The sequence below is a fragment of the Dipodomys merriami genome, unplaced genomic scaffold (genome assembly GCF_024711535.1).
Source record: "Dipodomys merriami isolate MVZ:Mamm:240054 unplaced genomic scaffold, mDipMer1.0.p SCAF_92, whole genome shotgun sequence".
Classification (NCBI taxonomy): domain Eukaryota; kingdom Metazoa; phylum Chordata; class Mammalia; order Rodentia; family Heteromyidae; genus Dipodomys; species Dipodomys merriami.
The window spans coordinates 3692639-3719370 of record NW_027206535.1 but is presented as its reverse complement, the minus strand read 5'-3'; the positions used below and the strand labels follow the sequence as shown (position 1 = coordinate 3719370).

The 26732-nt window shown below is 49.3% G+C and overlaps 1 protein-coding gene across 4 annotated transcripts in view; it reads right to left on the bottom strand.

Annotated features, from left to right (window-relative positions):
- Positions 1-26220, bottom strand: part of Atp8b2 (ATPase phospholipid transporting 8B2) — a 32258-nt gene extending 6038 nt beyond the window's left edge. For 2 of the 4 annotated variants that reach the window (XM_070013875.1, XM_070013876.1), the window contains exons 1-21: positions 23020-23273; positions 20919-20977; positions 20252-20365; positions 20040-20138; positions 19688-19749; positions 19515-19587; positions 19192-19262; positions 18932-19011; positions 16393-16551; positions 16108-16196; positions 12941-13137; positions 6214-6422; positions 4818-4861; positions 4021-4186; positions 3686-3874; positions 3458-3573; positions 1729-1893; positions 1534-1645; positions 1288-1393; positions 1003-1147; positions 400-583 (exon numbers count right to left, since the gene is read on the bottom strand). In XM_070013875.1, the coding sequence (XP_069869976.1) occupies positions 400-583; positions 1003-1147; positions 1288-1393; positions 1534-1645; positions 1729-1893; positions 3458-3573; positions 3686-3874; positions 4021-4186; positions 4818-4861; positions 6214-6422; positions 12941-13137; positions 16108-16196; positions 16393-16551; positions 18932-19011; positions 19192-19262; positions 19515-19587; positions 19688-19749; positions 20040-20138; positions 20252-20365; positions 20919-20977; positions 23020-23107 (2527 nt within the window). In that variant the 5' untranslated portion in view covers positions 23108-23273. Of the gene's footprint in view, positions 1-399; positions 584-1002; positions 1148-1287; positions 1394-1533; positions 1646-1728; positions 1894-3457; positions 3574-3685; positions 3875-4020; positions 4187-4817; positions 4862-6213; positions 6423-12940; positions 13138-16107; positions 16197-16392; positions 16552-18931; positions 19012-19191; positions 19263-19514; positions 19588-19687; positions 19750-20039; positions 20139-20251; positions 20366-20918; positions 20978-23019; positions 23274-23904; positions 23973-26056 lie in introns of those variants that run through there. The other 2 variants (XM_070013878.1, XM_070013877.1) reach the window with 2 other exon arrangements.
- Positions 26221-26732: the final 512 nt, after the last annotated feature.

Here is a 26732-nt window from a genome sequence, read left to right as displayed (position 1 = left end):
CACTCCTCTTCCCCAGATCCAGAGACCCCAGTGGCAGTGCTACTGCTCCTGCTCCACCTACACACCTGCCAATGTACACTCACTTTACTTTTTTTTTTCTTTATTGAGATTAAGTGATTACATAAATTTCACAGTATTGTGGGACAGTGATACTTAGCCAAAGTCACAAACAGATGTTTAACCTTCCCAAGGTGCATTGTCATTATCATGGCCTATAAAGCTTATGAACTCTACAAACTTCAACACTACAACTACTTCTTCCAAATCGGGTGATGTGTACATTTCTTTCCTTTTGCTTAGTGTCAACTGTTTCCTCTCTCTCACATTCCCTCCTTCCCATCGCTGTCCTTCAGTTGCTAAGTTCACTTTCATCAATGTCCAGTTCAGGTACACACTCACTTTTGATCATGCTGACATCATTTGCCCCGTCCCCAATGGCAAGGGTCACAGCCTTTTTATACTTCTTAACCAGTTCCACCACCTGTGCCTTCTGCAAGGGGGTCACCCGACAGCAGATGACGGCTTTGCAGGCACACGCTGTCTCTAGAAACTCCACCTCCATGTCTGCTTCCAGTGCATGGGCCTAGAACACAGAGACATGGGAGTCTCAGCACCTTTGTTCTCTTGAGGATGACAGCCCTCTCAGCAGTCAGGCAAGTTGAGAGTGAGACAAGACATAAAGCCATTCTGATGCCGGGCGTTGGTGGCTCAACCCTGTAATCCTAGCTACTCAGGAGGCTAAGATATGAGGATCATGGTTCAAAGCCAGCCTGGGCAGGAAACTCCGTGAGACTCTTATCTCAATAAATCACCAGAAAACTGGAAGTGGTGTTGTGGCTCAAGTGGTACAGTGCTAGCCTTGAGCTGAAGAGCTCAGGGATAGCGCTCAGGCCCAGAGTTCAAGCCCCACAACCACCACCACCAACAGAAGAAGAAATTCAGAGAGAAATTCACACTGTGGAGGGGAAGGAAGCTGCCCACGTTAAGCATGGTGGCCCTTACCAGGCTGTGACCATTGATGACCAGGGCATACTCCCCAGCAACAGCCTCCAGGACAGAAGTGAGCTTGGAAGAAGAAAGCTTCTCCTGATATGTGAAACCATTGCCTACAGTGCGAGATGAGTCTACCATTTTCTCCCGGGCTTTCCTGTGAAGGGGAATGAAAGTATGGGGGTCCCAAAAACAGTAGCAAGAAGTTGAGAAGGAAACCTTGGCAGGGTCCAAAAACCTCTGCTCAGGCTGTGGGTACAGCAGGCAGCTTCTTCCTCCCTGGGGCCTCTCATTTACCTGAGTTCTTCTCGCACCTCCAGCACAGTGTGGCCTGTGACTACGAACACCTCTGTCATGTCATCTGTTAACATCTTGCAGGAGTAGCCAATGTTCACAGCTGTCTCTACCAAGAGAGAACGCAGGAGCTACGGGCAGGTATCCGACAAGGTCAGTATACTCTCCCGCCTGATGGCATGGCTCCACACAAGAGTCTGACACGACCACTGCACACATGCCATTTCCTCTGCCCTGCTGGACTCTCACCTTGTTTGTCTCCAGTTAACACCCAAATCTTGATGTTAGCTAGTGTCAGAAGCGCGATGGTCTCTGGAACCCCCTGCTGAAGCTTGTCCTCAATGGCTGTTGCACCCAGCAGCTGAAAACACCACAAAGACTCATGGAACGAGAGTGGCAGGCACTGGCCCTCCTTGCCCACCCTCAGCCTACTGTAGCCCTCACCATCATGTCATTCTCAACCTCCTCATAGATGCTAGCCAGTCTGTCTTCCCGGCTGTCCTGGGCGAGGCTGGCTTGTAGCCGTCTCTCAGCCCATTCCTCATAGTATTCTTCATCCAGATCCTTGTAGGCCAGCACCAGGGTCCTCAGTCCTTCACCTGCATATTCCTGGGGACAGAGCAGTAAAAGTCACACCTAAGAAAGTCTAGAGAGCTAATAATGTATAGCATGAGGACCACAATTGAAAGTTGCTTAAAAGCTGGGTGCTGGTGGCTCATACCTGTAACCCTAGCTATTCAAGAGGCTGAGATCTAAGGATCACGGTTTAAAGCCAGCCTGGGCAGAAAAGTCCAAGAGACTCTTATCCCCACTTAACTACCAGAAAACTAGAAGTGGCGCTGTGGCTCAAGTTGTAGAGCACTTGCCTTGAGCTGAAGAGCTGAGGGATAGCACCTAGGCCCAGAGTTCAAGCCCTATGACGCACCAAAAAAAAGAAAAAAAAAAGTTGCTTTAAAAAAAAGGAGGGGGGAGTGTAGTTGTGGAAATGGGAAGGAAGTGATGGTAGGGGAAAAACAAAGGAGGAGGCAACAATGCTTGAGAAAAAAAATGTACTCATTACCTTGCTCATGTAACTGTAACCCCTCTGTACAATATTTTCACAATAAAAATTAAAAAAAAAAAAAAGCAGGGTACAGTGGCTCATGCCTGTAATCCTAAGTACTCAGGAGGCTGAGACCTGAGGATTGCAGTTTGAAGCCAGCCAGGGCAGGAAAGTCCATGAGACTCTTATCTATACTAAACTACCAAAAAAGCAAGAAGTAGTAGGGTGCTAGCCTTGAGCAAAAAGAAGCTCAGGGACAGTATCCAGACCATGAGTTCAAGCCTTAAGATCGCTGGAAAGGCCAAACACCAGTGGTTCATGTCTCTAATCCTAGCTACTCAGGAAGCTGGTTTCTGAGGATACTGGTTTGATGCCAGCAAAGCAGACAAACTGAAGAGACTCTTATATCCAATTAACCAGCAAAGAGCCAGAAATAAAAGTGTAGCTTAAGTATCTGAACACCAGCCTTGAGTGAAAACGCTAAGCAAAAGCATGAGGCTGAGTTCAAGTCTCATTACTAGCATGCACAGACAGACACACACACACACACACACACACACACACACACACACACACACACACACACACACACACACACAAAGTTGCTGAAAAATTTAAGTGTTCTTACCACAGAAAATGCGACTATGAGATGGTGATGTGTTAATTCACTTCAATAGAGTAACCACTACTATATATATATATATAGATAGATACATAGATATATCAAAACATCATATTATATAACGTAAATATATTCAGTAATACACAACACATCCCCCCAAAATCATGCCCTGCTAAGTACCAGTGATTCACCCCTATTAGCTACTCAGGAGTCTGAGATCTGAGGATCACAGTTTGAAGCCAGCCTCCACAGGAAAGTCTGTGAGTTCCTTTATCTCCAATTAACTACCAAATAACCAGAAGTAGAGCAGTGGTTCAGGAATAGAGCACTAGCACACAGGCACTAGATTCTAGGTTCAAGCCCCAGGACTAGCACTGGCACACAAGCACACATATGCACACACATGCACACACAGAGACACATATGCACACACAAACCAAACCCTATCTTTACTCCCAATATTACAAGCCACAAAAACACTAGGCAGGCCCTCCTTTTCTCACACCTACATTCAGGTGGTCAGTAGTGCTGTTGAGTAGCTCCTGGGTGGAGGGATGGAGTCGGTCAAGTAAGATAGTGTCAGCGCCTTTGCAGTAGAGTCGGATCTTCCCCTCTGGATTCCGCACTACAATGGGGCAGGGGAAGAAAGTGCAGAACAATTCAGGCAGGCAGATTCCCAGCTAAACCCATCAACAAGAGTTCTCCAGCATAGCTTACCCCTGCAGGCCTAGCCTTACCTATAACTGACATGCGCTTGCGGATATTGTTGAAGTCCAGGATGGCCAGTAGCTGATAGGTGATGGCTGTGCCCATCTCATGGACGGTGATGGTTTTGGGAGTACGAGAGCGGAACACAAAGCCAAAATTCCTGGCTGCAGTGACCAGGGCCCCCTCATCTGGGGACTGGGCTTTGTAGTACAACTCTCCTGGGGGAAAAGAATACATACAGTGTAAGTGGCCACATTTCCAGCCATGCACTTCACCCAGGAGGCCCCAACCCAGCAGCATTGCTGAGCAGACTCAAGAGCACAAATTAGGCTGAGGCTGAGTTCAAACTAGCTCTTCAGCTCACCTTCATTCTTTTCTTCTGACATGACAGTATGACAAAGGGAAAGAAGGCGGAAGAACTCATGTGTGTGTGGGTCTCCCATCTTGACAGCCTCCAAGAGATTTGGGTCCCAAAATAAGAACTTCTTGTCAGCCAGAGGATTAAAAGAGAAGTCAACGGGTTCAGGCCTCTGGAATGGGTAAGAAGGCTCTTAGGAAAGGTTAGATCATCAGGCTACATACTAAGAAAGTAGCTATCCCTGCCCTCCTACCACTCAGTGTAGGCTATTCCTGCCCAAGAGTCTGACCAATGTGGGCCTCAAAATCCCATATTCTTTTACGTAGTTCAGGGAGGTCTGGAACTGGCTATCTAGCCCAGGCTATCCTCTGTCAGAAGTGCTAGGATTACAAGTATGTGCTATCATGCCCAGCAAAATTTCCAGTTTATTTTGAGTCCTGATCCTAGAAACTTGAACTCAGGGCCTGGGTACTATCCCTTTTTCAGTCAAGGCCAGCATTCTATCACTTGAGCCACATCTCCACTTCCTGCTTTTTGGTGGTTAATTGGAGATAGAGTCTCACAGATTTTCTGCCCAGGTTGGGCAGATCCTCAGATCTCAGCCTTTGGAATAGCTAGAATTACAGGTATGAGCCACTGGCACCTTGCAAAAATTCCCACGTCTGTTCTTCCTTAAAATATCCATCTTTCTAGGCAGCTTCCATTTCCTCCCCAGGTAACATCACCTATTTAGATCAACTGTTACTGATCAGACACCCTATGTTTGACTGGCACATGGAATAAATATGAACTCTAGATCTTACCTTTCCTAATTCAGCTTTGTGTCCCAAGACATCAAACACATCACCTACACACAGATAAGAAAGAAGGAGAAGCAACATCAGAGTTGGACATCTCTAGAATGGTAAGGAAAGCCTCTAACATATATACCCTCCAGGTATTTGGAACCCCCAGCCCTGTCAAGTAGACATCACCTACACTCACAGACCCCTAGATCCCAGAACCCAGGACCCTAGCCACCAAAAAGCCAGGTTGCCATTGCTCCCGACAGCCACCCCCACCACTTCTCAGCAGCTCTCCCTCAGGGAAGCCCCGATCCTTCACCTCCCTACCAGGGCTCCCAGCCCTCCTTTGAGCCTAGCCATAAATGTAGCCTCACACAGTGGCCATGAGGTCCAGGTTAGTGCAAAAAGCAGTTACCAGGGGACTCACACCGGCACAAAGGCCAGCTCACACACTGTGCCCCAAGCCACCCCCACAGCTCAGCCACAGGCCACTACAACAGAGCCACACTGGCAAGACCATGGTCACATTACAGACTCACAAAGGCCCTGAGCAGCAACAAGGGGAGAGTCTAGCACTCCATGGGGCAGCCAAGGATGCCCCGAGGCCAGCGTCTTGGGGTTCACTTCAAACAGCCAAGGAGTTCCCTGGTGCTGGAGCTGAGACCAGGGCAAGAGCAAGAGGGAAGATGAGGGGAGGACAAAAGAAGGACTCTGAGTACTGCTTTCAGGCCCAGGATACTCAATAGACACTTTCAAGGACCCTCAGACCTAAGTAGGAAAGCTGGACATGGTGGTGCACACCTATAATGCCAGCATTTGGCAGGCTGAGGCAAGATTGTAAGTTTGTGGCTAACCTGGGCTACAGAGTAAAGCCTGTCTCAAAAGACAGGAAAAAAAAAAGCCGGCACTGGTGGCTCATGCCTGTTATCCTAGCTACTCAAGAGGTTGAGATCTGAGGATAATAGGTTCAAAGCCAGCCCAGGCAGGAAAGTCCTTGAGGCTCTTATCTCCAATTAACCACCAAAAAGCCACAAGTGGAGCTGTGGCTCAAGTGGTAGTGTTAGCCTTGAGCTAAAAAGATCAGGGTTAATGCCCAGAGCCCTGAGGTTCCAAGCCCCAGGACAGGCACACGCACGCACACGCAACACACACATACACACACACACATACACACACACGCACACGCACACACACACACACACACACACACACACACACACACACACACGAAAAAAAACAACTAAGTGAGCAAGGCTGGAGTTCAAGACCCAGTACTAACACCAAAAAAGAAAAAAAAAACAAAAACAAAAAACAAAAAACACTTGGGAAAAAATTGTCAAGACAACTGTGGTAGCCCCAGCTCCACTGTCCTTCCAGCAGATGGGAGCCCCAGTCCCCCGTGACACTGCCGTACCGTAGCTGCGGCCATTGATGGAGCATTTGTTGAAGACCATGATGTTCTGGGTGAGGGTGCCCGTCTTGTCAGAGAAGATGTACTCCACCTGGCCCAGCTCCTCATTGAGCGTGGTGGTGCGGGCCTCAGCGGGTGTCCGCTTCTTCATGCAGAACATTTTCTTGTCCCAGTTGATGAAGTAGCTGTGACCCAGCCGGATGACTTCCACACTACACAGAACAGGAGGGAAGGCTTAGGATAGGAAGGGAGGAGGGGCCCCACCCACCTAGGCCTTGGCTGCAGGCCCTCCACCTGGGGAGAAACAAAAATGGAGAAGACACCTGGGCACAGGAACCTGGGTGGGTACGAGCAAGGAGAGCCTGTGGGTAGAGCCGGCTGTGGACAGCGAGCAAATGAACTCCCGACCCAACCCTCCTGACACTCTCTCCAGACAAAAAGGTGCACAGGGCCTGGGCAGGCAGGACAGACGGCACGGGCTGAGAGGAAAGGGACTGCAGACAAGGCACTCAACCAGCTCTTACCTCAGGACTAAATACAGAAACCATGCAGAGAAAAACAAGAGAAAGTGCAAAGTAGGAGGAGAGAGAGAAAAAAAGAGAGAGAAATAATGAGGGTACTGTGCACACCACAACAACACAGATGCCACCTCAAAGGAGCTGTGCTGGAGGAGAAAATCAAGAAGGCTTGGCAGCCCACTCTCCTCACTGCCAACTCAGGCAGCACACTCTCTTTTCCCTCTGGGCTGCAGCTCCACAACCCTGACTGTAGCAAAGTGGCAATGCTGACTCCAGAAGGGAGAGGCGCCTCAGAAAGTCACAAAGAAATGGTGCTTTCTGCCTCTCCCGTCTTCTTTGCTAATCATCCCTTTTGGAATATGGACTGTTAGTGTTCCTAGAAAGGGCTCTGTGTTTTGGTCCAAAACAGCTAAGCAATTGGGCCACATCTGGTAACTTGTTTCTGATGGAGCTGAGGCCCCTGCGAGAATCCTACTATGAGGCAAAATATGCCATAGCTGGAAATGTCATCATAGCCTTTCCCACACAACTTATCAACCCTTCTCCCAACCTCCTCCACATACACACACTGTAACCTGATGAGGCAGAAAGATAACTTTCTTAGGCAGTTACCAAGACTTCCAGTGAACTTAGATATAAAATAAGAACAGCAAGCCGGGCGCTGGTGGCTCACGCCTGTAATCCTAGCTACTCAGGAGGCTGAGATCTGAGGATCGCGGTTCAAAGCCAGCCCGGGCAGGAAAGAGAGACCATGAGACTCCTATCTCCAATAAACCACCAGAAAACTGGAAGTGGCGCTGTAGCTCAAGTGGTAGAGCGCTCACCTTGAGCTGAAGAGCTGAGGGACAACGCCCAGGCCCAGAGTTCAAGCCCCACAACCGACAAAAAAAAAAAAAAATAAGAACAGCAAATAAAAAAAGAACAGCAAAACCCCAAACTGGGAAAAGAAAATTAAGCTGTGAGGAAAAGGTAAATAACATAGAACCAGTTACAATATTGCTATCATCCAATGTTTGTAATTATTTTTCTTCAAACATCCATAAAGCACTTCCTGAAGAATGTAACAGACTGAACAGGTGTGTTGGGTAGTCCTATAATTCTGACTACGCAGGAGGTGAAGATCAGAAAGATCATGGGCTGAGGTCAGCCTAGACAAAAGTTACCAAGACCCCATCTCAATTAACAAGACAGCTCTGGTGGTTTACATCTGCCATCCCCACTACATGGGAGATCATAGGTAAAGAAAATCTAGGTCGGGGTGCAAGGAATATGCTTAGTGGTAGAGTGCTTGCCTAGCATGCATGAAGCCCTGGGTTCGATTTCTCAGTTCCACATAAACAGAAAAGGCCACGAGAGTGCTAGCCTTAAGCAAAAGCAGCTCAGGAATAGTGCTCAGGCCCAGAGTTCAAGCCACAGGAAAGGCAAAAAAAAGAAAAAGAAAAAGAAAATGAAGGTCCTGGATGGCTATGGACAAAATAATGCAAGAGGGCTGGGAAGGTGGCTCAGTGGTAGAGTGCTTGCCTCTCATGCATGAGGCCCTGGGTTCTATTCCTCAGCACCACATACACAGAAAAAACCATAAGTGGATGCTGTGGCTCAAAGGGTAGAGTGCTAGCCTTGGGCTGAAGAGCTCAGGGATAGTGCCCAGGCCCAGAGTTGAAGCTCCACGACTGACAAAAAAATAAAATAATAATAATGCAAGACCCATGAAAAGTAACTAAAGCAAAGCAAAATAAAGTTCAAACAAGATACCAATGTCTCATGCCTACAATCCTAGCTAGTCAGAAAGCTGAGATCTAATGTTCAAAGCTAGCCTAGGCAAACTGTGAAACTCTTTTTTTTTTGCTAGTTGTGGGGGCTGAGCTCTGGGCCTGGGCACTGTCCCTCAGCTCTTCAGTTCAAGGCTAGTACCCTACCACTTGAGCCACAGCACCACTGCTGGCTTTTTTCTGCTTATGTAGTACTGAGGAATCGAACCCAGGGCCTCATGCATGCGAGGCAAGCACTCTACCACTGAGCCAACTTCCCAGGCCCAACCATGAAACTCTTATCTCCAATTAACCACCAAAAAGCTAGAAGTAGAAGTATGCCTCAAATGAAATGGTGCCAGCCTTAAGTGAAAGAGCTAAGAGAAAGTACCCAGGCCCTGAATTCAAGCCTCAGAACCAGTACAAAGGAATAACAGGGTTGAGGGCATGGTTTAAGTGGTAGGGCACTTGCCTAAAGCTAAGTTAAAAATCCCAGTACCCCCTATAAAAAAAGAAAAAAAACACAGGCTGAGCCACACATGGTGATATACATCTGTAATCCCAGCACTTGGGAGACTGAAGAACACTGAACGGTCAAGGATAGCCTGGGCCACAGTGAGACTTTGTTTTAAAATAGAACAAAAAAAGTCAGGCTTTCTTATCTCACATGCAAGGCACTAAGTAGGAAAGAAAGTTTCTTTCTTTTACATTCTTCCTTCTTCTCTCTCCTCCTTCTCCTCCCTTCATCCTAATTGGTGTCTTTACTGTTAACACTTTCTGTACTTAAAACATCCTAATGATGTCCTGTTGTTCCTGTTTATGCTATAATATATACCACTGCCAGTCAACACTTCCTCAATTTGTCCTTAACCTTTTTTTTTTTTTCTGGCCAGTGCCAGGGCTTGAACTCAGGGCCTGGGCACTAGCCCTAAGCTTCTTCTTACTCAAAGCTAGTAATCTACCACTTGAATCACAGTGCCACTTCCAGCCTTTTTTTTTTTTTTTTTTGGGTCATGGGGCTTGAACTCTGGGCCTGGGCGCTGTCCTCGGGCTCTCCAGCTCAAGGCGAGCATTCTACTGCCACTTCCAGTTTTCTAGTGGTTTATTGGAGATAGTCTCAGGACTTTCCTGCCCGGGTTGGCTTCGAACCAAGATCCTCAGATCTCAGCCTCCTGAGTAGCTAGGATTACAGGCATGAGCCATGGGCGCCCGGCTTTAGCCTTTTCGTTTATGTGGTAATGAGGAATCAAACCCAGGGCTTCATGCATGCTAGACAAGCACTCTGCCACTAAGGCACATTCCCAGTTCCTGTCCTTAGCACCTTTAATGGGTGTGTGTGAGGAGGGAGGAGGAGGGGGTACTTGGGCTCAAACTTAAAAGCCTTGATATCTTACCTGGCTTTTTTGCTCAAGGCTGGAGTTCTACTGATTTGAGCCACAACTCCACTTCTGACTTTTTGTTGGAGATAGAGTCTCACTGATGTCTCTTCCCTAAGCTGGCTTTGAACGTGGATGCTCAGATCTCAGTCTTGAGTAGCTAGGATTACAGGCATGAACCAACCACATCTGTCTTTTCTTACATTTCTATTTTTATTTTTATTTTTGTTGGTGGTGGGGCTTGAACTCTGAGTCTGGGCACTGTTCCTCAGCAATTCAGCTCAAGGCTAGTGCTCTATCACTTGAGGCCACAGTGCCACTTCTGGTTTTCTTGTTAGTTGGAGATAAAGTATCTCATGGACTTTCCTGCCTGGGCTGGCTTTGAATTATGATCCTCAGATTCAGCCTCCTGAGTAGCTAGGATTACAGGCATGACCAATTGATGCCAGGTCTGGTCTTACTTTTTTTTTTTACCAGTCATGGGGCCTGAACTCTGGGCCTGGGCGCTGTCCCTCAGCTCTTCAGCTCAAAGCGAGTGCTCTACCGCTTGAACCACAGCGCCACTTCCGGCTTTTTCTGCTTATGTGATGCTGAGGAATCGAACCCAGGGCCTCATGCATGCAAGGCAAGCGCTCTACCACTGAGCCACCTTCCCAGTCCCTGGTCTCACATTTTTAAAGAATACATCCTTAAGATTTCTTTTTGGTTCAGGAGCCTAGTACTGAGTTGTGAACTTAGGGCCTTCTGTTCTCATCAGGCTTTTTCAAACTCAAGTAGCACTCAACCACCTGAGCTACTACTCCACATCCAGCTTTTTAGTTAACTGGAGATAAGAGTTTCTGGGATTTGTCTGCCTTGGTTGGCTTTGAGCCAGAATCCTCAGATCTCAGTCTCCTAAGTAGCTAGGATTATATGTGTGAGCCACTGGCACCTAGATAATTCTTTAATTTTTTTAAAACCTTTCATAGATTACCAAGCCCCATGCCCATAGATTCAAGGCCTTCCACAATAATGAACAAGCTTCCATTTCCAGATTGCTCTGCCACAGCTCCAGTAATGGTCCAAGCACCTGTGGAACTGGCTCTTACCTAGGCATTCCCAGACGGCCACTTCCTTGCCTTTGTTCCCAATTCAACTTTTACCCACCCCAGTACAACTGCAACCTTTTCTCAATTGTTGTTCCTGATTAACTGCATGGGACCAATGCTCTTCCAGCCCCTATGTGCTTGGTGCCTCTGGTATAGAGTATCAGGATGATACTGCTCTTAGTAGAGGCTACTTGACACATCTAAGTGCTCCTGTTTTCCACAGAAAAGTCTAAGTGGAATGACTTTTTTATGTACATGTGCTGGTATCAGGATTTAACCTCAAAACCTCATCTTTTTTCTTTTTTTCTGTCAGTCATAGGGCTTGAACTCTGTGCTGTCCCTCAGCTCTTCAGCTCAAGGGCAAGCGCTCTACCACTTGAGCCACAGTGCTACTTCCAAGAACTCACACTCTCACTAGGCTTTTTCCACTCACAATTAGCACTCTATCACTTGAGCCAAGCCTTCAGTGCAGTTTTTTTTTTCTTTCCTTTTTTTTTTTTTTGTCAGTGATGGAGTTTGAACTCTGAGCCTGGGTGTTGTCCCTGAGCTCTTCAGCTCAAGGCTAGCACTCTACCACTAAAACCACAGCACCACTTCCAGTTTTCTGGTGGTTAGTTGAAGGTAAGAGTCTCACAGACTTTCCTTCCTGGGCTGGCTTTGAACCTCAATCCTCAGCTCTCTTGAGTAACTAGGATTACAGGCTTGAGACTCTGGTGCCCAATCTCTTTGCGTGCACACGTGCGTGCGTGTGCGTGTGCATGTGTGTGTGCTGGTCCTGGGGTTTGAACTCGGGGCCTATGTACTACAACGAGCTTTTTGTATTCGAGACTAGTACTCTATTACTAGAGCCACAGCTCTACCTCCAGCTTTTTTTATTTATTTATTTTTTGGTAGTTAATTAGAGATAAGAGTTTCATACTTTCCTGCCCAAAATGCCTTTGAACTGTAATCCTCAGATCTCAGCCTCCTGAGTAGCTAAGATTACAGGTGGGAAGCACCTGCACCTGACCAGTACAGCTGTTTTTCGGCTAGAGAGCCATTAAGATTTGTCTACCCTGTGGGCTGGGAAGGTGGCTCAGTGGTAGAGCACTTGCCTTGCATGCATGAGGCAAAAAGAAAAAGCCGGAAGTGGCGCTGTGGCTCAAGTGGTACAGTGCTAGCCTTGAGCTGAAGAGCTGAGAGACAGCGCCTAGGCCCAGAGTTCAAGTCCCACGACCGGACCCAAAAAAAAAAAAAAAAAGATTTGTCTACCCAGACTGCTTTTGAACTGTGATCCTCAGATCTCAGTCTCCTTAGTAGCTAGGATGACAGAACTAAGCCATAGACACCTAGCTTGTAGAATGACTTCTAAAGCACTTATACCCATTTTGTTTTCTTTTGTCTTTTCTTTTCTGTTCTTTTCTTTTTTTTCATTTTTGCCAACCCTGAGGTTTGAGCTTCTTCTGCTCAAGGTTGGAGCTCTCCCACTTGAGCCACAGGGACAGTTCCAGCTTTTTCTTAGTAGTTTACTGGAGATGAGAGACTCACGGACTTTCCTGCCTGGGCTGGCTTTGAACCGTGATTCTCAGATCTCAGCCTTCAGAGTAGCTAAAATTACAGGAGTGAGCCGGCCCCATTTTGCCTTATAGGCCCCATTTTCAGGGGCACCTGGCCCCATTTTGCCTTATAGGCCCCATTTTATTTTATAGATTTTTCTTCTTCTACTAGACTTCCGCTCCTAATAGGAAGGAGAACCACTGATTTGTGTACATGTTATAGGACCTACTACACTACTTTGCACAGAACAGGTATGCAATAAATGTGCTAAGTAAATCAACATAGCTTTTGTTCTAATACAGTCCGAAGTACCAGTCCACTGTAGCAACAAAGTCTGCTTTACACAAACACAAAGACAGATAGCATAAAGTTCACAGTACAACAAGACTCCACATTCCTTCTCAAGGATTTCATCTTCACAGAAATGTTTGCTAAGGAGACCCCCAGGCAGAGAGAGCACATACCTGACATATAGTGAAATGGGCACGACGGTGTTGAGGATGATGATGTAGGACCAGAAGGAGAGGAAGCCAGAGAAAAAGGCACTGTCCACTGCCTCATCCCAGGGCAGGTAGACCTGGAAGCGCATCCCAACCTCATGTTCCCAGATGGCATTGCCAATGGCCAGGATCACCCCCATACAGACCAGGAATCCAAAAATCTGGGGAAGAATAAGAAGTAGAGGCTAGATAGAGGAAGCCTTCAAAACCAAACTCATCACTGAAGGAAAGCACTAGTGGTATTGGGAATCTTTAAAAGATCAGGCATCTGTGAACTTGGTAGAGCAAACTTGCTCTACTAGGAAGTGATCAGAACTGGCGACAGCTTCTCTTCATGTGTTAATGATTCTCGCTAAACATTTTCTCATCTGTGTAATGAGAAATCTGGAAGAGTTCTATGTCTCTCAATCTGGAATCCTCAACAGTCTACAAGGGCAAGATCTATTTCCCGCACATCAGAAAACCTTGCCCATTTACCTAAGTTAAGCTTCCAGGGGGCTGGGAAGGTGGCTCAGTGGTAGAGCGCTTGCCTTGCATGCATGAGGCCCTGGGTTTGATTCCTCAGCACCACATAAGCAAAAAGAAAAAAAGCCGGAAGTGGCGCTGTGGCTCAAGTGGTAGAGTGCTAGCCTTGAGCTGAAGAGCTGAGGGACAGTGCTCAGGCCCAGAGTTCAGGCCCCATGACTGGACCCAAAAAAAACAAACAAAAAAAGCTTCCAGAAGCCAATAAAAATAAGCCATCATACTGTAATGTCTTTATTCAGTTGTTTTTGTTTTTTTTTTGGGGGGGGGGGAGGGGTTGGTTCTGGGGCTTGAACTTAGGGCCTGGGCACTGTCCCTGAGCAATTTTGCTCAAGGTTTATGTTCTACTACTTTGAGCCACAGCTCCACTTCTGGTTTTCTGGTGATTAATCGGAGATGAGTTTCACGGACTTTCCTGCCCAGACTGGCTTCAAATTGCAATCATCAGATCTCAGCCTCCTGAGTAGCTAGGATTACAGGCCTGAGTCACCATCACCCAGAATCAGAGTGCCATTGAGTGACAGCTCCACTTCTGGCTTTTGAGTAGTAAATTGGAGGTAAGAATTTCACAGGGGCTTTTTGCCCAGGTTGACTTTGTACCACAGGTTGACTTCATACCACAATCCTCAAATCTCAGCCTCTTGAGTAGCTCAGATTACAGGCGTGAGCCACCAGTGCCTCGCCAGATTGCTAACTGTATTTCCATAAATACAGATTTCTTGATTAGTCAGAAAAAAAAAAAAAAAGCTTGGGCCAGGCATGGCGGCACTTGCCGTAATCCCAAAATTTAAGAGGCTAAGACAGGAGGAGCTCAAGCTCCAGGCCAGCTGCAGTGTCTATGGGACAAGACTCTCCTGCAAAACAAAGAAAAGAGGGGTTGGGAAGGTGGCTCGGTGGTAGAGCGCTTGCCTTGCATGCCTGAGGCCCTGGGTTCGATTCCTCAGCACCACATTAGCAAAAAGAAAAAAGCCAAAAGTGGCGCTGTGGCTCAAGTGGTAGAACGCTAACCTTGAGCTGAAGAACAGCACCTAGGCCCAGAGTTCATGCCCCATGACTGGACCCAAAAAAAAAAAGAAAAAAAGAAAAGAAAAAGAAGATAACTAAGACCATTGTCTAGGTTCAGACATCTATTCTAAAGTTGCCTTTAAGCCAGGCACCAGTGGCTCACGCCTATAATCCTAGCTACTCATAAGGATGATAGATCTGAGGATCATGGTTCAAAGCCAGCCTACCCTAGGCAGAAAAGTCTGTGAGACTCTTACCTCCAATTAACCACCAGAGAGGGCTGGGAATGTGGCTTAGTGGTAGAGTATTTACCTAGCATGCATGAAGCCCTGGGTTCATTCCTCAATATCACGTAAGTAGAAAAAGCAGGAAGTAGCCGGGCGCTGGTGGCTCACGCCTGTAATCCTAGCTACTCAGGAGGCTGAGATCTGAGGATCGCGGTTCAAAGCCAGCCCGGGCAGGAGAGACCCTGAGACTCCTATCTCCAATAAACCACCAGAAAATCGGAAGTGGCGCTGTAGCTCAAGTGGTAGAGCGCTCGCCTTGAGCTGAAGAGCTGAGGGACAGCGCCCAGGCCCAGAGTTCAAGCCCCACGACCGACAAAAAAAAAAAAAAAAAAAAAGAAAAAGAAAAAGCAGGAAGTGGTAGACTGGCTCAAGTGGTTAAGTGCTAGCCTTGAGCAGTGCCCAGGCCCCGAGTTCAAGCCCCAGGACTGGTTAAAAAGAAAATCAAAATTAACACTGCAAATTGGAAGTGGCTCTGTGGCCCAAAGTGGTAAGAGTGCTAGTCTTGAGCAAAAAGAGCTCAGAGGCCCCAAGTTCAAGCCTCACGTCCAACAAAAAAACAGTAAAATTTAAAGTAAATAAAGTTGCCTTTGCTGTAGAGACTTCAACCAGCAGGGTGCCCAATAACCACAAGGGGGCTGGGTGAGCCTTTACAAGACAGACCTAACTTCTATTGCTCCCTCAGGCTGGGTTTCTGCAAACACTTTAAAGCCAGGGTGGAAACTGCCTCAGCAATGGCTGGCCCCAGTCTTAGTAAACTGGCACGTAGATGGGGCAAGCAGTAGGCAGGAGGGGCACAGGAAGGGGAAAGAAAGTCTAACAAGGAGCTCCAATTTCTAGTCAAACAAAAGAAGGATTGAGGAATTGCCAAAAATGTAAACAGAAACTTTCCCTTTGGGAACCTTCATCCTTGGAAGCTGGGGGTAAAAGACCCTGCTAACTATCTTCCACATGGAAATTTTTCTTTGAATTCCCTCTCCATCTCTATGAAGGCCTCCTTGTCCCTGGCAAAGGCAAACAGAAGGTCACGTGATGTACTAAGTCATCATCTTAACGGGAACCTGCAGAAAGGATGATTTGTTTCAGTTTTCTTTGAGTTGTTGATTTACACACATTCATAAGGTGTGTGTGTGTATGTGTGTGTGTGCGTGTGTTAAATAACATCTTCTAGGTCTATAAGGAGCCTGAAATAAATGCTGCTTTTGAGTAGCCAGTAGTTTAAAAGCCAAACCTGAAGTCTGATTATTGAGCAGGAAAGAGCAATGGGAGCAAAGGGAATCACTGAGGGAAGGGGTAGGGGAAAAGACATGGGAAACTTACCCAGAGCACCAGTGTATTCATCAGGCGATCAATACTTGTCCTCTTGAACTTTGTCCTGCCACTGTTCTGCATCAGCTTGGTGTCAGGACCTAGAAAAGATTGGGAAGTCAAATACCAAATCTGCCTAGTACCTTCTGCTCTCATCTCATACTGCAGGAAAGCAGGGTAGAATGGAGACAGTAGGCGGACAAGAGGCTGCATTCCAAGCTGAAGATTTTTTACCTCACCTAGTCTATCAGCCCAAACTTCTATTATCCTTCTTTCACTGGATGCTTAGCAGCTCACCTGCAAAGATGACTAGCCCGAAGCACCACTCGGTGTTTCGCAGCACACAGCCCCGCAGCAGCATGTTCTGGTTACTCAGGGGAAATTTGTTGTCTTTCCAGTAGAGGGTTCCACTGAATTTGTCCAGCTTGTTGTTGGGCGGTTCACAGATTACTTCACCTGAATGGGAGATGGAGTACCACTACTCAAGGTCTCAAAATCTAATCAACAGCTTAATGGTTGACATAAGACAATAAAACATAAGTAGCAGCTCAAGAAAGTGGGCAAAAATAGGAAGTAGGGCCGAGCGCTGGTGGCTCACACCTGTAATCCTAGCTACTAAGGAGGCTGAAATCTTAGGATCATGGTTCAAAGCCAGCCTGGGAGGAAAGTCTGTGAGACTCTTATCTCCAATAAACCACTCAAAAACTGGAAATGGCACTGAGGCTCAAATGGTAGAGCACTTTGCCTTGAGCTGAAGAGCACAGGGACAGCGCCCAAGCCCAGAGTTCCAGCCCCAGCCCAGAGTTCCAGCCCCACGACTGAACAAAAAAACAAAAAAGAAGTAGGATAACTATTCAGTTAAAGGATCAGGCAGAGCTGGGTGCCGGTGGCTCACACCTGTAATCCTAGCTACTCAGGAAGCTGAGATCTGAGGATCACAGTTCAAACCCAGGAAAGTCCATGAATAAACTACTCCAATAAACCACTAGAAAACCGGAAGTAGCATTGTGGCTCAAGCAGTATTAAGCTGAAGAGCGCCCAAGCCCAGAGTTCAAGCCCCATGACCAACCAAAAAAAAAAAAAAAAAAAAGGATCAGGCAGCACTTGGAGGCTGAGGTATAAGAATCATGAGTTTTCAGGGCAGGATGGGCTAAAGAAATCTTATATCAAAAAATAAAATGGAGGGGCTGGGAAGGTGGCTCAGTGGTAGAGGGCTTGCCTTGCAAGCCTGAGGCCCTGGGTTTGATTCCTCAGCACCACATAAGCAAAAAGAAAAAAGCCGGAAGTGGCGCTGTGGCTCAAGTGGTAGAGCGCTAGCCTTGAGCTGAAGAGCTGAGGGACAGCGCCCAGGCCCAGAGTTCAGGCCCCACAACCGGACCCAAAAAAAAAAAAAATGGAGGCTGGGAAGGTGACTCAGTGTAGAGTGCTTGCCTTGCATTCATGAGGCCCTGGGTTCCATTCCTCAGTACCACATAAGCAGAAAAAGCCAGAAGTGGCCCTTTGGCTCAAGTGATAGGGTGCTAGCCTTGAGCTGAAGACCTGAGGGACAGAGCCCAGGCCCAGAGTTCAGGCCCCACAACCAAACAAAACAAAACAAAAAATAAAACGGGCCAGATGCTGATGACTCATGCCTATGATTCTAGCTACTCAAGAGGCTAAGATCTGAAGATCATGGTTTGAAGCCAGTCCAGTAAAGAAAGTCCCTGAGACTTGGCTAGGAATGTGACTTAGTGGTAGAGTGCTTGCCTAGCATGCACAAAACCCTGAGTTCAATTCCTCAGTACCACCTAAACAGAAAAAGTTGGAAGTGGCACTGTGGTTCAAGTGGTAGAGTGCTAGTAAGCACAGAGAGGCTCTGGAACAGAGCCCAGTCCCTGAGTTAAAACCCCAGGACCAGCAAAAAAAAAAAAGAAAGAAAGAAAGAAAGAGAAAGAGAGAGAGAGAGAGAGGGAGGGAGGGAGGGAGGGAGGGAGGGAGGGAGGGAGGGAGGGAGGGAGGAAGGAAGGAAATCCCTGAGACTCTTATCTTCAATTAACCATCAAAAAACCAGAAGTGGAACTGTGGCTCAAAGTGGTAGAGCGCTAACCTGGAGCACAAAAGCTCAGACATAGTGCCCAAGCCCTGAGTTTAAGCCCCGGGACTCCCCCCACCCCCCCAAAAGAAGATATTTAAGATACATTTAATAGGTTTTTTTTTAAGTGTAACCTAGAGACATTGGTAGAACAGAATCACACTTACTTAAGTTTATACATGTATAGAAAAATATGTAGCTACCTACAGAGGGTAAAATCAGAGCATGGAAGGGACTGTTAATTTTTCTTCTACACTTCCTATAATATCTATTATAAAGACCATACCATTATTCTGAGCTAACAAGCAAAAAGGATAAGCTGAGTTTCTCTCAGCATGCCCAGCAAGCAGGGAGCTGTCAGCCACAAAGCTCCTGATGGCTGAATGACTGTCAGTTCAAAAGTGAGTGGTAGGCCCCTGGCATTCCCAATATGTCCCTCCCAAAAGAATGCAGGGACGGCTGGGAAGGTGGCTTATTGGTCGAGCGCTTGCCTAGCATGCATGAAGCCCTGGGTTCGATTCCTCAGTACCACATAAACAGGAAAAGCTCAAGTGGTAGAGTGCTGGCCTTAATCTCAGGGATAATGCCCAGACCCTGAGTTGTTCAAGCCTCAAGACTAAGAAAAAAACAAAAACAAAAACAAAAAAAAACCGCAGGGAGCTATATAATCATAGCAACCAGTAGTCAAAAGCAAAGTGTCCAATGTGAATACCAAAACCCAACCCATCTCTTCTACCTGAAGACTGCTTCTCCAACATTACTCACCATCAAATTTGGCAAGCTTACTGATGTCTCCCAGTTCCGAGGTGATGGGAATCGCCTGGCGTACTTTCATGTTGGTCTCTCTGGAAGAAAAGATCTCCTGAGGCCTAGCTCCCTGCCAGTCTTCTAGATTCTATCTGGGGGGTACCTGATCATCACTGCTTAACCCAGCAAATAATTTTGTGAACCCAAGGCCTTTCTTACCCTTAAATTTTCTAAAAAGAATTATTTACCTTCAGGAGGCGAAGAGGGCTGATACTTACCCATCGAGTTCTGCTGTTTCTATGTAACACAGCCCATGGGGCTCACTACTGGAAAGGAGGAGAAGATCCGCCTAGAGAGAAAATCTAATGAGAACTACAAATACAAACCTCCACCCTCACTGGGAGGTGACTATTCCTCTACTAAGCATAGTTTGTTTAGTTCCAAGTGCTTGAAAAGTTGGTCTCAGGAATTTTAACAACATAAGACCTTCCATCCAAGAAAATCTCCTTTCAGGGGTGTTTAAGAAGCAACAGGAAGGACTCATTATTTCCTACCCCAAAAGAAAGAACCCAGCCGACTCAAGGGGTACCTTGACCCTTACCGCTACAAATTGGTTATTTTCTAGCTTGATGATATCACCAACACAGACATTCATCCACTGCTCTTGCTGGAGACTGTGGCAACAAGAAGACAGTAAAGAGGCTGACAGTAGCTATACACGTTCCCAGGAGGCCTCCTTCCTCCCTAGAGCCCTTATCTCCCACTGGTACTCACATTCCATTGATCAGCACCTGAGACTGACGGTTATTCACCTGGTTATCACTCTTGTGGCGGAACTAAAAGAAGAGAATAAGAAAGGTAATACCTTCTCTTGCTCTAAGAGGAATGGACCATCAGTGGAATGCTGAGTTGCTGGGTCAGCCTTATATATACTTGTATACTAGTTCAACCAACTCTTGCCTTGACTCCTCCTTCCCACCTCAGATACACATCTAGCTGGAGCAATGAAGGAAGGTCAAGGGCACCATGGAATTGTGCTCGATGAAGGTGGCCTATGAACTGGGAGGTAGAGGTGGAAGAGAAGGAAAGGCGAATGGGGACAAGCAGAAGAATAAAAACAACTCACATAGTCATCAGTGGCATCTTTAACAGCTGTAATGGTAAGGACAAGAACCAAAGGCACAATGGTGGTGAACCAGGACAGGGAAGAGATCTGTGGGATCAACTGAAATGAGAAAAGAGGAACATGCTTCAGGCTTCAGCTAATCTTCTTTTGCCCTGAAACCTTCCTCTTCTTTGGCTTTATGAATCCCAAAAGGATCACTATAGATCACTCACCTGTAGAATGAGAAGGAACAGGAAGTAAGTGTTGGCAACTTCCTGAAACTGCTCAAAGAGGTTGACAGGCAGGAAGGTGAGAATGTTGTACTTCGAAGTCTTGATGCAGTTACTCTATGGCCACAGAAGAAAAATAATTAGAAAGTGACCAACCACCATTGTTCTACTTCCCAAACCTCTGTCCCAAAAGCCAGCAACTGTAAGTGTGAAATGGGGACAAAGGAAGAGAAAGAATCCACATATTTCACTTCCCCAGCAGAAGGCCTAGAAAGCCGGGCTCTGGTGGCTCACGCCTGTAATCCTAGCTACTCAGGAGGCTGAGATCTGAGGATCATGGTTCAAAGCCAGCCCTGGCAGGAGAGACCGTGAGACTCCTATCTCCAATAAACCACCAGAAAACCAGAAGTGCTGCTGTAGCTCAAGTGGTAGAGTGCTAGCCTTGAGCTGAAGAGCTGAGGGACAGCGCCCAGGCCCAGAGTTCAGGCCCCACGGCCGACAAAAAAAAAAAAAAAAAAGAAGGCCTAGAAAGTCAGCACAATAGCGGACAAAGTAGCTGAGGCAGTTGCCTTTATCTCCTGACATGCCCTTCCCTCTCAGCTTCAGATGTTTCTATACTGTTCCCCTCTCCCATTCAGGAAGAGGAAACCAGTTCACTAGTGTCACTTACCGCATACTGGAATTTCTCATTATATTCTCGGTCATTAGCCCGTGCCCTCCTTTCTTCTTCTGTAACAGAAGGATGCTATAGTCAGGAGGAGAGATCAAGCCAAGACCCACACCTTGTTAGGCCTACCCAACTCCCCATGCCTGGGGAGTCATTAAATTCTTTCCCCTTCTCTCACTGATGGCCTAAGCAGTGGCTTTAAAGGGCTATAAACATTCTTCTTTTCTCTATTCTTTTTTTTTTTTTGGTCAGTCATAGGTCTTGAACTCTGGGCCTGGGCACTGTCCCTAAACTCTTCAGTTCAAGGCTAGTGCCCTACCACTTGAGCCATAGCGCCACTTTGTTTTTCTGGTGGTTTTTTTTTTTTTTTTTTTTTTGGTCAGTCATGGGGCCTGAACTCTGGGTCCGGGCGCTGTCCCTCAGCAATTTAGCTCAAGGCTAGCACTCTACCACTTGAGCCACAGCGCCACTTCTGGCTTTTTCCGCTGATGTGGTGCTGAGGAATCGAACCCAGGGCCTCATGCATACAAAGCAAGCACTCTACCACTGAGCCACCTTCCCAGCCCCTCTGGTGGTTAATAGGAGATAAGAGTCTTACAGATGTTCCTGCCTGGGCTGGCTTTGAACCAAGATCCTTAGATCTCAGCCTCCTGATGGTGTGAGCCATGGGCTTCCAGCTCTCTATTCTTTTTTTAACAAGACAGGAATTCACCATGTAGCCTCAAATTCTTGAGCCTCCTGGCTCAGCCTCTGGAGTGCTGGGATCACAAGCATATAGTGCCAGTACAGGTTATACTCACAGACAAGGCTATGTTCTTTTCCCCACCACTAACTGTGAGGTCTTCTACCAGGTGCTCAGTGACTTCTCCAATCATGCTTTAGCCACTATCAGTCACGGGAATCCCCAGACCCTTTGCTACTATTATCAATGCATCCACCATCATGAACAGGATAGTAGCTGAGGGCTGGGAAGGTGGCTCAGTGGTAGAGCGCCTGCCTTGCATGCATGAGGCCCTGGGTTCCATTCCTCAGCACCACATAAACAAAAAGAAAAAAGCCGGAAGTGGCGCTGTGGCTCAAGTGGTAGAGCGCTAGCCTTGAGCTGAAGAGCTAAAGGACAGCGTCCAGGCCCAGAGTTCAGGCCCCATGACTGGATTCCCCCCCTCCAAAAAAAAAAAAAAACAGGATAGTAGCTGAAGGCACAATGCACCCTTTCCTCCTGAGAACCAATGCATGCCCCCTAATCTGGGCAGGAGTAGAATCAGTCACAAGACATGGGGTCACAGTGCCCTGGAGCTGCTCTGCGGCAGCATCCCAACCCCACGTGCAGTCCCCCTACAGGAGTCTCTGCTTGTCACATGTAGTCAGCAGCAGCTTCTGACTGGCCAGCAATGACATCACCTTATAGCAAAGCTTATCTTCAAGTAGGAGAAGGTGGGGGTGGGGTGGTGTCAGGGATATGGAACTTGCAGACATGGAGGAAGAGGGGAAGGAGATGCAACCGAAACACCTCTCTCTACTGTAATCTTTCTTGGACCCTATACACATTTCACTGAAACCACTCAGTTGTCACTAGGTTAGTAACACCTCTCTAGCCCTACTATCCTGAACCTCTGCAGCTACCGGACTGCAGACGCCAAGTTCAAGTTCCAGAACAAGGAGAGTTCCCATCCCATCGCAGGCTTCTATGAAGTTACCATCCCATCTCCCAGGGGTCGATATGATCTTAGGCTATAAAAGGAAGTAACTTGGTTAGGCAGTAAAAAACCTAATGCCTTAAAACTGCCTGGAAGCCAACAGGCTGGGCTCCTAAAACCCTTGCAGAGCCTGAAGAGCAAACTGCAGCAACAAAACCCCAAGCTGGAGTCCCCAGACAGCTGAGCCACTTTACTCCTAATAGCTTCCCCAGAGGGGTCTCCTTCTGCTGAGACCTAGCACCATCACCACAGTGCATACAAAAAAAGTGCAAAGGCAGGATCTTTGGGTCGGAAAGAGGAAGGGAGAGGAGGCTGGGGGAGGCTGAGGACGAGAGAATGTGGGGACTGCGGGGGAAGGGGGGCAGATTATGGGTTCCGGAGAGCTACCAGGCATTGCCTCCTGTTACCTGTCCCCCAAGAGGGCTTCTTTCGGCTCCAAGACGGAGGTGCCCCGGCCCGGGCCCACTTCTCAGGCATCTCCTTGGGGACCGTCATGACCCCGGTTTAAGTTGGGGAAGGCGCACAGTCTGTCCTTGGCCTCAGAGGTGCCAACAGGGTGGCCCCCCGGGGAAGTGCAAGGGCTGCGGCAGCTCAGAGGAGAGCCCCGGACAGCCGGTGCGCACACTGCCCGCAGCCCAGGCCATCCTCACAGCCGCCGGCGGCGAGCGAGCGGGGACCCCTTCGTCCCCAACTCGGGCTCCGCAGCGCCACCGCCGCCGCTCCGGAGGCCCCCCGCGGAGGCCAGCCTGCGCTGACTGGTCCAGGCTTCGGTGCCCACGCCCCGGGCTCCGCCTCCGCCAGCTCCCCCCACTGCAGGGGCAGCTGCCTGCCAGCGCCGCGTAGGCGAAAGCCAGCACGCAGGCCCCGCCTCTCCGCTCCCCACCCCCGGCCAATGCGGGTGAACGGACAGCCCGAGACAACCACTCTCAACTCCCACCTCCACCTCCACCCCACCCCTACCTGCAGGAAACTAGGAGGTCCCAGCATGGGAAGGGGAGGGGAGAGCAGGGACTTCCCAAGCCAGAGCTGAGGAATGCAGGCTGCCCCTGACAAGATTACAGGTGTTTCCCGGTGAGGGAGCTGGTGCTCAGCACCAGCTCAGAAGATAAAACTAGCTAAAGGATCAAAAGGACAAACTCAGTTTCCTAGCCAGCATGTGTTAGGGTTTTGATCTCCATACATACACCTCTTCCCCAGGCCCTTTTCACTTGTCCCTTTTCCCTTGGCTCCCAAAACCGTAATGACACCTGCTTTTGATAGTCTCGAGGATCCACAGTCCTGGACTTTCTTACCTGGGGGGCGCTTTTTTGCACACAGTGCCATCTCACCCAGCAAGGTCCCAGCAATCCCATGGGAGACCCTGCGGGAAGGTGACAGAAGCCAATGGTCAGGAAGTTGAGGAGAACCCTTCAATCCCTTCATCAGATCCCTGGTGAAGATTCTCTCCTCTGGCTCTGACCCCTGCTAACTCCCACACTCTCCTCTTCCTGGCCCAATGATGTTGAAAGGGGTGCCTTAGATAACATGAGGGAAGTTGAGAGTTCAAAAGAGGCCAAGGCCAGCAGAGAAAGAGTTGCTATGACAAGAGGGTCACAGCTCTCAAGGTAACCATCCCAGAAACAAGCATTGCTCCATCAGCCTTCCTAGTAGCAAGGTGTGGTTACTCCTGACCAAGACTGCTGTCTGTACTAGAAAGCAAGAGTCCCCCCCAAGGGCAGGGCTGAGGGAATACAACTCAGGAAACACCTGGCAGTATCAGGAAATGGAGTGGGCAGGCTCCACCCATCTCAAACTGCTCCTAATTCCCCCTCCCACAACCCCTAAGAGCTTCCATTACCACCTCCTCCACACAGAAGCCCAACACATTAAATGGTATGGCCTTCACTTCCTGCACAGACAGTCCCCAAACCACTTCCTCTCAATCTGGGCAGCCGCCCTTCGTGAGCCAGGAGAGAGGGGTCTTCCTGACCCTATCTGGGAGTTACACCTTCTTTCCCAGCTTAAGCCTAGACAAGTCGATATGGCAACTGGATACAGAATCAGAGACCATCCATCAAAGGTCCTCTGCTTCTTTCCACCTTCTTTCCCAATGTCCTGTCTTTCTCAAAAAAAAAAAAAAGGAGGGAGGGGGAGGAGAATAAAAAGTCTGACCTAGGAAGCAAGCCTCTATCCTGTTTCCCAGCCTGGCCTAAAAGAAACTGCCAGAGAGAGGGTCACCTCTTCTACCTTTGGGTGGAAAGGCTTTCCACCTCCTCCTTGGTTCCCCTTTCTCCAGCCTCTGTTAGCCCCAAGAGATACTAATTGCCTGTCTGCTCGAAGTCTGTAATTACAGAGACTGGGCCCACAACCCAGTCACCCATACCAATTCTCCCTTCACTAACAGTCTCCTTCCCTGACCTAAAGTCCTCAGAGTTAATAGTCCTTTTCATCCCTGACCCTCCTCAGCTGTGGCAAGCAAGGGTGCCTGGCTCAGGATGGAAAAACCTCATGCACATTTTAGAGATGCCAAGCCCTCCTCCAGGGCCCCCAGCCAGGGTCTCCACCCAGTCTAGAGCGTGAGTCATGGGAGGGCGGGGTGTGGAGGGAGAGGTTAAAGAAGAAGATGCAGGGTGGGCATACAGCAAATTCAGTAGTTGGACCCACCCTGGGGAGGGGTACCAAGAAACAGGAGCCAACCCAAAGATCTGGGTCCGTGTCTATGGAAGAGTTAATGGAGAGCAAGACCCAACCCTCAGGAGCCAGGCATCTGGACACAGAGCAGCAAAGTTGTTTTACCTCCCTGAGACCCTGAGGAGAGGAAAACAGGGCTTGGGGGGCAAGCAACAGGGCCAAGGAGAGGAGCGGGCAGTTGGGACCAGGTCTCCTTCCTGGTCTCAAATAGCTTAGGGTTTTCTAAACAGGTCAGGCCCATCAGCCACGTCGCCCTGCCCCATCACCCCACCCCAGCCCCCTCCACAGAGCCACATCTGGGATAAAAATAGCCAGCCCTGGGAAGAAGGCAATGTTCCACGAAGAAAAACGCCTCCAGCGCTAGGGCTGGCCCGTGCTCCTCTCCGGGGAGGCTGCCAGCTCAAGGAGAAAGAGCCCCCAGCCCCTCGGGGCTCCCCGGCCGCCAACGCCACCCCACGCCACCTTTCGGCCCCCAAGACGGGACCCAGCCCGGACCCTGCCCGGCCCTGCGCTCCCTCCACGGGGCACCTGGAGTCGGGGGCTGGGGCTCCCCGTCACCTTCACAACTCTCGGGGTGTGGGGCCCCCCACGCTGGTGCCCGGCACTCCGCACCCCCGTCCCGCTCTCCACGCACCCCAGCCGGCGGACAGTCACGGGGACTCCCCGGCCTCAGACACCGCCCCCCTCCCGCTCCTCTCGGCCCGGGGTGCGGCCGCCTCTCCCGGTGCGCTCGGGCCCCGCGCCCGGTCCCCGCCTCGCCCCGCCGCGCCTCACCTCACCTCAGCGCTCGGCGCTCAGCGCCCGCCGCGGCCGCCCCGTCCGGCCCATGCCGGGGGCTGGGGCGGGGGGCGCTGGGCTCGGCTCCCCGCGGGCTCCCGCCCCCCCCAGCTGCGGCCCCGCTCCCCCCGGGGGCCTCGGCCCGCTACTTTGTGTCAGTTTCGGCCACCGCGGGGCGGAAGTGACGGCGGAGGCGGCCGAGGGCGGGGGGCGGGAGGGGCTTTGGGGAGGGCGGCGGGGCGGGCGCGCCGCCATCTTTGTGCGGGGCAAGTGGAGGAGGGGTGGGCGGGGGTCTTAGCCCCACCCCCGAGCTTCCGCTCCGTCACACCAGCACGCGAGCGCCCGGGGCGCGACAGAACGCAGAGGTTTGGGATGCTTTAATCTGGAAGAAAGGGAAGCGGGGGGCCTGGGCGCCACGCCGGCCTCTCCGCACCGCGAGCATCTTCTCCAACAGCCCGGGCCTCCGCCCTCCGCCCTCGGTGCCGCAGCCTCCTCTTCTCTCCCCGCCTCATTTCAGGACCTTTCCCCCTCTCCAGATTGGCTGTGGTGCCTCAGTTTCTCCGCCGGGTCTGCGGGCACTGGTGGGGCGGCGCTCGGCAGCCTCCCTGGGAGGGGGCAGGTGGGGGGGGTGGAGGGCTTTTTGGTTATGGAGGCGATCTGAGAGGGCCGAAGC